At 41.5% G+C, this 15,072-nt stretch overlaps 1 protein-coding gene across 6 annotated transcripts in view; it reads left to right on the top strand.

Moving 5' to 3' along the window:
• Positions 1 to 15,072, top strand: part of MRTFA (myocardin related transcription factor A) — a 224,305-nt gene that overhangs the window by 65,305 nt on the left and 143,928 nt on the right. Inside the window, exon 1 of one of the 6 annotated variants that reach the window (XM_055374717.1) lies at positions 571 to 657. The exons of 4 other annotated variants lie outside the window; for them this stretch is intronic. In XM_055374717.1, coding sequence (XP_055230692.1) covers positions 580 to 657 — 78 coding nt within the window. In that variant the 5' untranslated portion in view covers positions 571 to 579. Of the gene's footprint in view, positions 1 to 570; positions 658 to 15,072 lie in introns of those variants that run through there. One more of the 6 variants, XM_063704793.1, reaches the window with a different exon arrangement.

Here is a 15,072-nt window from a genome sequence, read left to right as displayed (position 1 = left end):
GTGGTTTGTTGAATACACAGAAGCAGAACCAATGGATACAGAGGGCTAACTGTGTTTTTATGATAATGTTAAAACGTTACCGCTTTTTTCACTGATGATGCAAAAGCAATGACCGATAAGACTGCTGGCACCTTAGCACAAGTTGAGAGAGTGGCACCAGACTGTATCATGGTCATTGTTTGTTTTTACCACCATGCACTCACAGGAAAAGAAAAAGAATAGTTTAACTTACAAATGTCCCTGATGCAGAGACCTGTCATAATGGCTTATCCCTGTAATCCCAGGATTTTGGGAGGCCCAGGCAGGAGGATTGTTTGAGCCCATGAATTCGAGACCAGCCTGGGCAACATAGTGAGATTCACATCTCTATAAAAAAAATAAAAATATCCTTGATGCAGTAGTAAAAATATTATTATTTTTAAATAGGTCTCAAACTCCTGGCTTCAAGTGATCCACCTGCCTCAACCTCCCAAAGTTCTGGGATTACAGGCATGAGCCATCACACCCAGCCAAAATATTTATTAAATCTGAATCTTCTACTGAATATCTTTTTTTTTTTTAAAGACACAGGGCCTCTCTATGTTACCCAGTCTGGTCTTGAATTCCTGGGCTCAAATGATTCTCCTGCCTTGGCCTCCCAAAGTTCTGGAATTACAGGTATGGGATTCTATGCCTGGCTCTCATTCTTAAAAGTTGAGATATAAATCACATATTATAAAATTCACCTTTCAGAAGTACATAATTCAGCCAGGCACGGTGGTTCATGCCTGTAATCCCATCACTTTGGGAGGCTAAGGCAGGCAGATCACTCAAGGTCAGGAGTTTGAGACCAGCCTGGCCAACATGGTAAAACCCTGTCTCTACTAAAAATACAAAAATTAGCCAGGTGTGGTGGCACGCACCTGTAGTCCCAGCTACTTGGGAGGCTGAGGCAGGAGAATCGCTTGAACCTGGGAGGCAGAGGTTGCAGTGAGCTGAGATAGTGCCACTGCACTCCAGCCTGGGTGACAGAGCAAGACTCAGTCTCAAAAAGCAAAGCAAAACAAAAAAAACCCAAAAATACAATTCAGTGGTTTCCAGTATTTTCGCAAGATTGTGCAACTGCCACCACTGTCCAATTCCAGAACATTTTCATCATCCCAAAAAGAAACTTCATATTTCTTCCCTCTCCCTTTTCTCTCTCTCCCTAACACCAGGTAACCACTAATCTACTTTCTATCTCTGTGGATTTACCCATTCTGGATGTTTCATATAAATTGGATAATACAATATGTGGTCTTTTGTGTCTGGCTTCTTTCAGTTAGCATAGTGCTTTCAGGGCTCATCCATGTTATAGCAAATTGTTATGGTTTGGCTGTGTCCCCACCCAAGTCTTATCTTGAATTGTAACTCCTACAATTCTCACATGTTGTGGGAGGAACCCGGTGGGAGGTGATTGAATTACAGGGGTGGCGGGTCTTTCCTGTGCTATTCTCATGATAATGAATGAGTCTCATGAGAGCTGATGGTTTTAGAAACGGGAGTTTCCCTGCACAAGCTCTCTCTTTGCCTGCTGCCATCCATGTAAGACGCGACTTGCTTCTCGTTGCCTTCTGCTGTGATTGTGAGGTTTCCCTAGCAATGTGGAACTGTAAGTCCGTTAAACCTCTTTTCTTCCCAGTCTCAGGTATGTCTTTATCAGCAGCACGAAACTGGAGTAATACGCAAGTGTAACTACTTCATTTCCTTTTTTAAAAAAACAGCTTTATTGAGATAAAATTCACAGACTACACAGTTAATCCATTTCAGGTGTATGGATTTTTTTTTTTTTTTTAAGAGATAGGGTTTCATTGTGTTGCCCAGGCTGGATTACAGTGGCTCTTCATAGGCATGATTATAGCAAACTGTAGCCTTGAACTCCTGAGCTCTCTTGATTCTCAGACCTCAACCTTTCAAGTACCTGGGACTATAGATGTGCACCTCTGCACCTGGCAAAGTGTACAATTTGATGGTTTTTAGTATATTCACAGATGCAACCATTGCCACAGTTTATTTTAGAACATTTTTATCACCTCAAAGAGAACCTGTACCATTTAACTTTTACCCTGCTATCTCCCTGTTCCCCCCAAACCAAAGAACTACTAATCTACTTTATTTCTCTATATGTGTCCCAATTCTAGACTTTATATGAATGGGATAATACGTGAACTCCAGTTTCTCCGCATCTTCACCAACACTTGTTATAATCTGACTTTTTGGTTTTACCAGTCCTACTGGGTGTGAAGTGCTATGTCACTGTGTTTTTGTTTTTTTTCATTATTTCCTAATGACTAGTGATGTTGAGCATCTTTTGCTGTGCTTATTGTCCCTCTTCTTCTTTTTTTTTTTTTTTTTTGACAGAGTCTTGCTCTGTCGCCCTGGCTGGAGTGCAGCGGCATGATCTCGGCTCACTGCAAGCTCCGCCTCCCAGGTTCACACCATTCTTCTGCCTCAGCCTCCTGAGTAGCTGGGACTACAGGCACCTGCCACCATGCCCGGCTACTTTTTTTTTTTGGTCTTGTTAGTAGAGACGGGGTTTCATCATGTTAGTCAGGATGGTCTCAATCTCCTGGTCTCGTGATCGACCTACCTCGGCCTCCCAAAGTGCTGGGATTATATTGTCTATTTTTATATTTTCTTTGGAGAAGCGTATATTCAAATCCATTGCCCATTTTAAAATTTGGTTGCCTTATTGTGGTTGAATTGTAAGAGTTCTTTATATATTCTGGATATTAATCACTTATCAGTTATATGATTTGTAAATACTTTTTCTCATCTGTGAGTTTTCTTTTTCACCTCTTGATATTATCCTTTGATGCACAAAACTTTAAAATTTTGACAGAAATATCTGGACCTCCTGTTTATCTAGTTTTTTCCTTTGGTTCCATGTACTTTGTTTTATTTAGGAAGCCGTTGCCTAATTGAAGATCATGAAGATTATACCCGTATTTTCTTGTAAGAGTTTTACGTTTTCATCTCTTACATTTAGATCGTTGATCCATTCTGAGATAATGTTTGTGTATGGTGTGAGGTAGGCAGTCTAACTTCATTCTTTTATTTTATTTTTTTTGAGAGAGGGTCTCACTCCTGTCGCCCATACTGTGCAGTGGCACAATCAAGGCTTACTGCAACCTTGACCTTCCTGGGCTCAGGTGATCCTCCTGCCTCATCCTCTTGAGTAGCTGGGACTACAGGCGCACACCACCATGCCCAGCTAATTTTTTTTTTTTTTTTTTTTGTAGAGACAGGGATTCACTATGTTGCCCAGGCTGGTTTCAAACTCCTGGGCTTAAGCAATCCACTCACATCGGCCTCCCAAAATGCTAGGATTACAGGTGTGAGCCACCACTCCTGGCTCCACATTCTTTATTAGGATTATGTTCCATTATTTATGACCAAAAAAAGTAAAATAACACTGGCTTTAAAAATGATATAAGTCTATTTTTTGTCTTGTATAAAGAAGTCTAGAAATAGCCTAGGACTGCTTTGATGCTCTGCAATATCAGAGAACTGTTTTTTTTCTGTATTTGTTGCCTTGCTATTCTCAACATGTGGCCTCTTCCTCGTAGTCTTAAGTTTGCTGCTTGTACTCCAGCCATCTCATATACATTTCCAGCCAGGAGGAGGGAGAAGTGCCTAAAGAATAATGTACCCAATTCTTTTTTTTTTTTTTTTTTGAGACAGAGTCTCGCTCTGTCGCCTAGGCTGGAGTGCAGTGGCACGATCCCAGCTCACTGCAAGCTCCACCTCCTGGGTTCATGCCATTCTCCTGCCTCAGCCTCCCGAGTAGCTGGGACTACAGGTGCTTGCCACCATGCCAGGCTAATTTTTTGTATTTTTTTAAGTAGAGACAGGGTTTCACTGTGTTGGCAAGGATGGTCTCGATCTCCTGACCTCGTGATCCACCCGCCTCGGCCTCCCAAAGTGCTGGGATTACAGGCATGAGCCACCGTGCCTGGCCCCCAGTTCTTATAAGGATATTTCCTAGAAATCACACCTAATACTTTTATTCATGTCCTTTGGCTTGAACTAGTCACATGACCCCACTTAGCTGCAAGGGAGGCTGGAAAACGTAGTCTTCCTTCTGATATGTATTTAGCTAAAACTTATGTATTCTTTTACTGGGAAGAAGGAGTGAGAGAGGATATTGGGCAACAACCTCCCAGGCCTGTCACAATGATCTAAGTGAGGTTCTTTTACTCCCTGCTGCTGCAGTTTTCTTCCCCGCCTCTCTCACTTTTCCAGTGAATTTTTATTATTAAGACATGATTCAGGGTCCCAGGGTAGGGATCACCATATACCCAGGTTCTTCTTTACCATCCTGGGAGAAGGACAGAGGTGGGGTGGAGCCAGTTCAGATCTTCCCAAGAAGTGTGCCTTCTGCCCATGGTCATCCCAGGCTGAGGCCCAGGGTATAGGGCAGAGAGACTTGTACACATGCTGGTACCATTCACAAACAGAGACATCACCCCCTTGATGTATGTATGTATGTATGTATGTATGTCTGTATGTATGTATGTATGTATTATGGAGTCTTGCCCTGTCACCCAGGCTGGACTGCAGTGGTGCAGTCTCGGCTCACGGCAAACTCTATCTCTCAGTTTCAAGTGCTTCAGCCTCCTGAGTAGCTGAGATTACAGGCAGCTGCCATCGTGCCCAACTAATTTTTGTATTTTTAGTAGAGACAGGGTTTCATCATGTTGGCCAGGTTGGTCTCGAACTCCTGACCTTAAGTAATCCACCAGCTTCGGCCTCCCAAAGTACTGGGATTACAGGTGTGAGCCACTGCACCCGGCCATACATTACCTCCTTTAGCAGTCGTTGCCTTCTTGAAGTGGTGGAGGTCCAGGTATTTCTGCCAGCCATTCCTGGTCTGCTTCTGGTTGGGGAAGCGCCTGTCAAAAGGGGCAGTCCTGTAGTTCTTGATTTTGGTCTTGATGTCTTTTGCCATTGGTGCAGTTCTCAGCTCAATGGCTACTCTCTGCTGTCTTCTTTTTTCAGAGACAGGGTCTCAGGCTGGAGAGTAGTGGCATGATCATAGCTCACTGCAGCCTCAAACTCCTGAGCTCACATGATCCTTCTGCCTCAGTGTCCCTGGTTGGACTACTGGTGTGTACCATTGCACCCACCTTATTTTCTGCTTCTTATTGATAGTCTGGTATATAAAAAGGCTCATAATTCTCTTCCTATTGTATTATTTTTTTCATGTTATATACGACATCTGAGTTATTACATTCAGGTGGTTCTTCTCTTTTAATATGGATCACTAGTATTCTTCCTTTCTCCTTGATTAATTTAGAACCTTTCTATTTTAAATAGGCTACCCATAAGGTATTTGAAGATTTTCATGCTGGTGTGCCTTTACCTTTTCTTTTTTTGCTATCCACATCATGCTTGCTGCCTACATTAGATGCTTTCGAAATGTACAGCACTGACTGCTGACTAGTGCTGGTGTGTGTCTTAGCGCTTTATAATTTACAGTAATTGCACTTAGATGTAGTTGTAATGTGTGAACTCCTGTAGTGATGTAGAGAACACTTTAGTTGTATTATTTACTTTGTTTGGAAAATGGATGTGTTTGCCTGTACTATGTGTTCCCTCATTGTTTTAAAGCTTTAAATATATAATTGTGCTGAGCTTAAAATGGTATTAAAATATCTGTTGCATTTTATTCGATCAAAAATTCTCAGCACCTTTTACAGAATATTAATTGGCTAAGAGTAATACTGTTTGAAGCAAGAGGCTGTGAAAGGAAGAATAATGAGCCATGACTAAGGAGCTGTTTTTATTTAAATTGTCAAGATTCGTTGTATTTCCAGAGGTTCTGCCTTGATCAAAGTCTTTAATAACCACAAGTAAGTGAAAATGCATTTTTAACACAAACTCTGTACCGTATTCCATGAAGGTAACTTGAAGAGCCATTGCTTTTGTGTGGTAACTGATCTTACCAGAGTAGATTAGTTTAATTAATAAGCTAGTTTTTATAATTAAAGTGTAATTGGAAGAATAATTCATGAACATGCTGTTGATGGCCTGAGTGTTTTCACTGGTGCTACAGTGCTGTCATCAGTGTGTGCATTGTCCTGAGAGTTCCTCATTGTGGCTCCGGTGGGTGCTTAGAAGCTTTAGGCTTGACCTCTTGACCCACAGACACATTTCAACCTTGAATATACACTTTCCTCTGAGTGTGTGTTGCTGTGTTTGGATACTCTTACAAAATTATGACAGGTTCTTTTTTTATGGCAAGATATTTTATTTCCAGTATTTTAAAAATATTTGCTCAAGAATTTAGGAAAATATTCATGGTTCATTTTATAAAGTAGGAGCATATTCTTGATCTATCCGGAGAGGATGTCATTGAGAAACCTAAGGATATGAGGCTTCTGGCACTGGAAAATAGGGCTATTCTTCAAATGCCCCATTGTCATGTGAAAACAAAGCACAATACTATAAATGTCTTCCTTTCCCCCAAACTACTGCCTGTCTGTATGCTAGGTGAGGTTTGTCTCAACAAGTTTTTCATTCCAAAGTTAATATTTTCAAAAATAGTCTTTTTTATATTATTCATACCTGAACAGAATTATTATTGTAGATTTTCTGTGTGGTAGATTTTCTAACTGTGGCGAGTTTTCTGTGGCCTGGCAACATTTCAGGTTGTCTAGGCTGATTGCTGCATGGAGTTTTGATGTAAGAGTAGAATCGACTGAAGAATTCCTAACTTGAAAATTGTCTCATAACAGATTACATAATTTTGTAGGTGAATACACAAAATATGTGCAGATGATCATATTTAAATTTATTCAGGTCTCTTATACGTAGCGTGTGGACTTCTAAATATCTGTCGCTCAGTCTCTTAGAGAAGAACTCTCTAGAAGACAAATAGAATTCCACCTTTAAAAATTGGAACACATTTGAACACCATAGAAAAAGGATTGAGAATCATAAGGAAAGCATACCTGTAGTGTTTGTGGGCATGAATAAAGTTCAAGGAATGTAATGAAGTCATCTTGTCAAAATAGTGCTTTAATTTTCAAGCAGCCTTTTTGGAGGTGGGGGAGGAGTTTAAGGCAAATTGTCAAATTTCTGTTAAATGTTTGCAAGAAAATATTACCTTGTAGTTAATCTCTCTACTTTTCAGAGTACCTTCTTATAAGACCCTTCATGATAATAGGACAGATAATAATAACAAATGTTTATTCAGAGTGACTTACTCAAGGTCACATCACCAAACTCAGTGATATATTAAGACACAGGTCAAAACAACATTATTACATTTTCATTAGGGGCCAGGCAGAATAGTAAATTATACCAAACTCAGAGTCAGGTGGCAGGCTAAGGTGAACAGCTCCCTTGTCATTCTTTCTCTCCACACCTGCCAAAATGATTATTTATTTATTTTTATTTATTTTTTGAGACGGAGTCTTGCTCTGTTGCCCAAGCTAGGGTGCAGTGGTGTGATGTCGGCTCACTGCAACCTCCGCCTCGCGGGTTCAAGTGATTCTCCTGCTTCAGCATCCCTAGTAGCTGGGATTGCAGGCACTCGCCACCATGCTCCGCTAATTGTTTGTATTTTTACTAGAGATGGGGTTTCACCATGTTGGCCAGGCTGGTCTCAAACTCCTGGCCTCAAGTGATCCATCAGCCTTGGGCCTCCCAAAGTGCTTGGATTACAGGCATGAGCCACCATGCCCAGCCCTCAAAATGATTATTTAAAAAGATAAATCAGCCAGGCGTGGTGGCTCACGCCTGTAATCCCAGCACTTTGGGAGGCCGAGGCGGGTGGATCACAAGGTCAGGAGTTCAGTACCAATCTGGCCAAGATGGTGAAACCCCGTCTCTACTAAAAATGCAAAAAAATTAGCCGGGTGTGGCGGCGGGCACCTGCAATCCCAGCTATTCTGGAGGCCGAGGCAGAGAATTGCTTGAACCCGAGAGGTGGAGGCTGCAGTAAGATCAAGATCATGCCACTGCACTCCAGCCTGGGCGACAGAGTGAGACTCTGTCTCAAAAAAAAAAAAAAAAAAATGATAAATCAGATCATATCACTCCATTGTGTAAAACCTCCTAGTGGCATCCAGTTGTTTATATAATATACTTATGTCCATTCCTCTTGGGCCATGCCATTCATTTAGTTCCTTCAAGATACCAAGCTCATTCCTGCCTCATGGCTTTTTAACTTGCATATGCTGTTCCCTCTGCATGGCTGGCTGTTTCTTGTCAAGTTCAGACAGAGTCGTAGAGGCATGAGGTCTGAAGCTTCACTGCCCAGGATCAAGTATTTAACCTCTCAGTGTCTCAGTTTCCTCAACTGTAAAAAATTATGGATAATTTAGGTAAATATACGTCTTAGTGTTGTGAAGATTGAATGCATACACATACAGTGCCTCATTTATAATAAGGGTTGGCTATACAAGTCTCATTCGGATATCCCCTCCTCAATGAGACCTCTTTTGGTCGTTTAATCTAAATTAGCCACCTGGCCCCCAGGCACATAATGCTTATAGTTATCTGAAAACTTTTTATTGTATTTATTTTCATTTTTATGTCTCTCCCACTATAATGTAGGCCCAAGAAAGCGAAGATATTTTCTGTCTGTTGTACTCCCAGTGCCTACAACAGTGCCTGATCACTATGCATTTGTTAAGTGAATTAATGAAAGTCAGGTCTACCCCAGAAGGTCTTTTGTTTTTTTTTGAAGTGGGGATCGAGTCTCGCTCTGTTGCCCAGGCTGGAATGCAGTGGTGCGATCTTGGCTCACTGCAGTCTCTACCTCCTGGGCCCAAGTGATCTTCTCACCTCAGCCCCCCGAGTAACTGAGAGTACAGGTGTGCACAACCGCGCCCAGCTAATTTTTGTATTTTTAGTAGAGACGGAGTTGCACTGTATTGGCCAGGCTGGTCTTGAACTCCTGATCTCAAGTGGTCCTCCCGCCTTGGCCTCCCAAAGTCCTGGGATTGCAGGCATGCACCACTGCACCCAGCCTACCCCAGGAGGTCTTCATGAGTTCCATAAGACTGAAAGGCAATTTATGTTGTTTAGTTAAGGGAAGATGTTCACATGTATACCTAACACACATGGTAGGGGCTTGTTGGGAATGGTATAGAGAAGTAGTCAATAAAAAGGGGTTGAGCCATGGTATAAAATACATATTTTACTTTTTTTCTGTTTTCTTTTTTAAAATTTCTGTTTCTTCTAGCTGGTGAGTTCACGTCCCTATACATAAGCCCATGAGCTTACTTGTGTCTTTAAATCTGAGGACAGCTAATTGCCCCTCAGCATTATAAAGTTAGAACTTTGGCCAGGCGGGGTGGCTCATGCCTGTATTCCTAGCACTTTGGGAAGCCGAGGTGGGCGGATTGCCTGAGCTCGGGAGTTTGAGACCAGCCTGGCAACATGGTGAAATCCTGTGTCTACTAAAATACAAAAAATGAGCCGGGAATGGCGGCGTGTGCCTGTAGTCTCACCTATTTGGGAGGCTGAGGCAGGAGAAAGCTTGAACCCGGCAGACGGAAGTTGCAGTGAGCCAAGATCACTCCACTGCACTCCAGCCTGGGTGACAGTGCAAGGCTCCGTCTCCAAAATAATAATAATAATAATAATAATAAAATAAAGTTACAGCATTATTGAGCTTTTTCTAAAATAGTGTAAGCAGAAAGTGCTGATATGCAATTAGATACTCAGCGGTATTTGACAATTTTAGGAATCAGAAGGATGGTGAGGGATAGTCCAAGATCCAGAGTAGGTGATCTGAGACTAGGAATTTATGAATTATCAACTGAGTCAGGTTTGAAAGCAATATTATTATTTCCTTATATCTGTAACTCAGCCTCTTTTCTCTTTCTCAGACTCTTCCTACTTTTCTTCTGTTATTCTCTTCCTATTCTTGTAATCTTTGTTGTTTCTCATTGTCTTCATTCCCATGTTTTCCTTCTCGTGTACCTAATGGAAACCCAAATGACATTTCCATTATTGTTCTTTGGTCCCTCGACCCAACATGCAAAATCAAATTTATTATCTCCACAGATAAAATTCCTCCTCTTTTCCCTATTTCTGTTAGCAGAATACTGTTGTAATGACTGCCCTGGCTTAAAACCTTTAGTAATTTTTGACATCTGTCTCTCCTCCATCCCCAACAATCAAACAGAAACACATTCTATCTTATATAAATCCTGTCTTCATTCATTATTAACTCGACAAAGATTTGAGTTCCTGTTCTGTGCCAGGTACATTGTATGGTCGTTCCCTTCTTTGTATTTAACTACCCCAATTCAGGATATCAACACATTATACTTTGCCTAATGAAGCAGCTTTGTAACCTCCCCCCACAACCTCATATTTCTTTTTTCCAATCCAGTCTAACTCCACTGCCATATTAATTTCCTTGTACTTGAACCATGTGATTGGCTAAACTGTATTGCCCTTTTAGAACATAGTTCACATTTTCTCACATCTATGACTTTGTTCATTTAAGTTATGTCTCCAGCTTCCTGAGGGCAAGAAGTTTGTTTTATTTACTGTAATCCTCAATACCCAGACAGCACCTGGCATGTAGTGGGTACTCAATATTTGTTGACCAGGTTGGTCTTGAACTCCTGGGCTCAAGGGATCCTCCCCGCTTGGCTTCCCAAAGTGCTGGGATTATGGGTGTGAGCTACCACACCTGGCCCTCTCTGGAAGCTTTTTCTGATCTTCTGTGTATTTATACCTGGGACAGAACCCTCTTTCCTTTTTTTTTTTTCTGTATCTGTGGTGACTTTGTATATATGATGTGTTTGCTGTAAGGTTAATATACATAGTAAATTAACAAATATTTATTAAGTTCTTTTTTAATTTCAAGTATTGTATCTGGGTACTTGAGACAAAAAAACCAGTAGAATGGAGTTCTTTTCAGTGAATTTACCATCTACTGGGAGATCAATCCATGATAATAGTAAAAGTAAGCAGTGATAAAAGCAATCTTGGGATGTTGTGGAAGCCTAGCCCATTCGAAGGGGATGGATAATAAAGAGAAGGAAGTAGGATGGGGAAGAAGAGGCAATTCTAGGCAGTCACAGTAAAGAGCCGCATAACCGGTACCAGTGATTAGAGTGTGAATAAAGGGGAATGGTGAGAAATGAAGCCAGTAGTGAAGGGGCCGGTACTGTTGTAATTGAAGAGGCAGTGTTATATTGTTACTGTTATCCTTTTTGTTGGGGGAAAAGGAAATATTTGGATGACTGATTCCCTGTAGAACCATCAAGAGGAGCTGAAGTGAGCAAAGGCCAAGTAATTTATGGACTGGTCATAAATTATTTTTTGCCATTGGCTATTTGTCACCATTGGCTGTTACCAAAGGGTATTTATCACCTTGGCTACCCAATTCGTTGAGAACTCTATAGATACCTAGAAGTCTACCCCGCATCTTACTACTTTGAGATGACCACTTAAGATTCTTAAGTTTTTTCTATTATTCACCCCCATGTTTCCCTCCCTCCCTCCATTCCCCCCTCCCTCCCTTCCCCCTTCCCCCCTTCCTCCTTCCCCTCCTTCCCTCTTCCCCTTTTTCCCCCTTCCCTCTTCCCCCTTTCCCTCCTTTCTGCCTTCCCTCCTTCCCCCCTTTCCCCCTTCCTCTCCCTCCCCCCTTACCCCTTCCCCTCCTTCCGTTTCCCTTCCCTTTCCCCTTCCCTTCCCCTTCCCTTCCCTTTTTCTTTCCCCTTCTTTTCTTTTCTTTCTTTCTTTTCTGCTGTTGAGAAGTCTGATGCCGTTTATTACATATCACAATTTTGTGGGTGAGGATTTTGGACAGGGCTTAGCTTAGGGATTATTCTGCCTGCTCCATATGGTATTAACCTGGATCCATACAGTGTTAAGTGTCATCTCTTAGTGTTATTCAGCAGGTGACTAGGCTTGTCTGGGGTGTCCAGGATGGCTTTGTTCATATGCCTGGCACCTTGGTGTGGGGATGTCTGGAAAGCTGGACTCAGCTGGATTCCTCTGCCCTTCTGTGTAGTCATGAGACCTCTTTTTTTTTTTTTTGAGATGGAGTCTCGCTCTGTCTCCCAGGCTGGAGTGCAGTGGCACGATCTCGGCTCACTGGAAGTTCCGCCTCCTGGGTTCACGCCGTTCTCCGGCCTCAGCCTCCTGAGTAGCTGGGACTACAGGTGCCCAACACCACGCCCGGCTAATTTTTTTGTATTTTTTGTAGAGATGAGGTTTTACCTTGTTAGCTAGGATGGTCTCGAGCTCCTGACCTCGTGATCCACCTGATGAGACCTCTTTTTAGGATCTGTCCATCAGGGTAGTTGGACTTCTTACATGGGGGCACAGGGCTCCAAGAGACCAAAGTAGAAGCTGCCAGTCCTCTTAAAGTCTAGACCCTGAACTGGCATACCATCACTTTCACTGTTCTCGATTGGTCAAGGCAGAGGCCAGCTCAGATTCAAGGTCAAAGGAAATAAACCCCACCATTAATGGGAAGGAAGTGTCAGGTAATTTGCAGCCATCTTTAATCTGCCACATTACTCTTCCATGTGCTTTCCATTGTTTTGTTACATTTTTCTGTTGCTTGTACTCCTCGTTTTTAGATGATTTCCAAGATGAAGAAGGAATAGGAAGGCCTATTATTTGCCATCTCTAAAGCCTGGTAGTTTTTAAGGTGTCTGAAGATAATGGGTGTGGTAGAGACAGAGGCAAGGGCAGTTAATTAGCCAAGACTTGATGTTTTCCTCATCTTCTATACAGTAACTTTTTTTTTTTTTTTAGACATAGTTTCACTCCATCATCCAGGCTGTAGTACAGTGGCACAGTCTTGACTCACTGCAACCTCTACCTCCCAGATTCAAGCAGTCCTCCTGCCTCAGCCTCCCGAGTAGCTGGGACTACAGGCATGCATCACCATACCTGGCTGTTTTCCTCATCTTCTACAGTAGGACGTAGGGCAGTACCTAGTACATATATAGTAAGCTATCAGGAAACACTTGTTCAGTTGATTTGAATTCCTTCATACCAGATTTTACACACACACACACAGACACACACACACACAGAGATACCCATACCCACCCACATCCACCCCTACCACCCCTACATACCTGCTGAGACAGTAAGAGTTTTCAAGATTAGGTTTACTACATTGAAAATAAATCAATGAGAATTAAAGTAAAAATATGTCCAGCTAAAAGAAAGTTCATTAATTGATTGAAAACAATTTTTTTTACCAATTGTTTAAAAAAATTTTTCAGAAGAACCATACCATTTGGTCACATAGAACCACCTTTTTGTCATGGGTCATGATAAAGAATTGTGCTAGTGCTCATGTTTTAGAGTTGTCAGTAGCTATCTACGTTCTTCCATTCTTCTAACACATTTCATGCTGCTGTTTCTAGGTACGTATGTTGTTCTGTACAGGCAGAAGGCATGCAGCCCTAAAGCGGGTAGGGCGGAGAAAAGATGCATAATCAGGCCAGCAAAAGAGGGAAACAGATGGGTTGTGGGAGATGACCCTGCCCCCATGCTGTTTTTTTTCTGGCTGCTGTTGATCATATGTGAATCAGCAGCCCAGAAACTGGAGTTACTGATGCTTTGATAAAAAAAGAAAGTATGATCTTAGACTCAGTAGAGTTATAAATTACAACTCTAAAAAGTGATTCAAGTTTTACAGTAAATACAATTACAGGAGTATTCAGGAATTGGTAAAGGGGACTTAATTATGATGGCTATACCTCAACATTTTTGGGTCTTGTCTCTAGATTATCATAGTTTACGAGATTTTATCCTGTGGGCTCTTTCAAAATGAATAGAGAGTAGTGTGTTTGTTAGAGAAATAAATCCAGTGTGTATATTTTATGCCAAATTAGTCTTTTGTCAGTGCTTGTATATGACTTCTGGTCTGTTTTCTAATCTCAAGGTTAAGGAAACATTGCTGTGTCTCACTGAGTCTTCCCATCATTCTGTGGAAGAATCTTATTTTTTAAAAAAAACTAGGAGAATGTTATCAAACATATACAAATGTAGAGATAATAGCATAATGAATTTCTAAATACCTAATAACCAGCTTCAACATTATCAACATTCTGCCCCTCTTGTTTTATGTATTCTTCCTCACTCCCTGCCTCATGGCCTTGATGGAAGGATTTTATTGTATAGTATAGTTTAATATTGGTGTTTTAAAGGATGTATCCTGAAACTTTTGAAATCCCCTAAATTAACAAATAGCACTATATAATTTACCGAATAAAAATATTTGGTAAAGTGTGTGTGTGTGTGTGTGTGTGTGTGTGTATGTGTATAGATATATGTGTAAATTTTAAGTGATCTCTTTAAGCCCTTAATAATTCTGTAAATAATGGAACTTAATTACAGAACTATTCTGAATCGAACACTTGCTAAAGCAGTTTTTCAGATTGCTTATTTCTTTTATTCTGGTTAGTAGTAGGCACAACCATGGGGTTCAGGTCTATAGAATTTGATATTCTTATTTTCTTTCTTTTCTTTTTGCATTGTAGTATAGTATCAAACAGTCCTTTCTTTAAACTATTAAAAATGTATGTATTCAGTCAGGCAAGGTGGCTCACGCTTGTAATCCCAGCGTTTTGAGAGGCCAGTGTAGGGCGATCGCTTGAGGCCAGGAGTTTGAGACCAGCTTGGGCAACATAGTGAGATCTCGTTTCTACAAAAAAGTGAAAAAATAGTCAGGTGTGATGGCACACGCCTATAGTCCTAGCTACTTGGGAGGATCACTTGAGCCCAGGAGTTTAAGGCTGCAGTGAGCTATGATCATTCCAATGCACTCTAGCTTGGATGGCAGAGTAACATGCTGTCTGAAAAAAGAAAAAAAAAAGTATGTGTTCTAAGAAACACCTTTTTTTTCCTCCCTGGGATGGGTATCACTTCGTTGCTCAGGCTGGAGTGCAGTGGCATGATCACAGCTCACTGCAGCCTCAACCTCCCTGGGGTCGAGGTGATCCTCTTACCTCAGCCTCAGGAGTAGCTGAGACTGCAGACGCACACCACCATGCCTAACTTTTGTGTGTTTTGTAGAGACAGGGTTTTACCATGTTGCCCAGGATTGTCTTG

This window comes from Gorilla gorilla, chromosome 23 (assembly GCF_029281585.2).
Source record: "Gorilla gorilla gorilla isolate KB3781 chromosome 23, NHGRI_mGorGor1-v2.1_pri, whole genome shotgun sequence".
NCBI lineage: Eukaryota > Metazoa > Chordata > Mammalia > Primates > Hominidae > Gorilla > Gorilla gorilla.
Note: the sequence above shows the minus strand (reverse complement) of the source record. Positions and strands in the feature narration are given on the sequence as shown.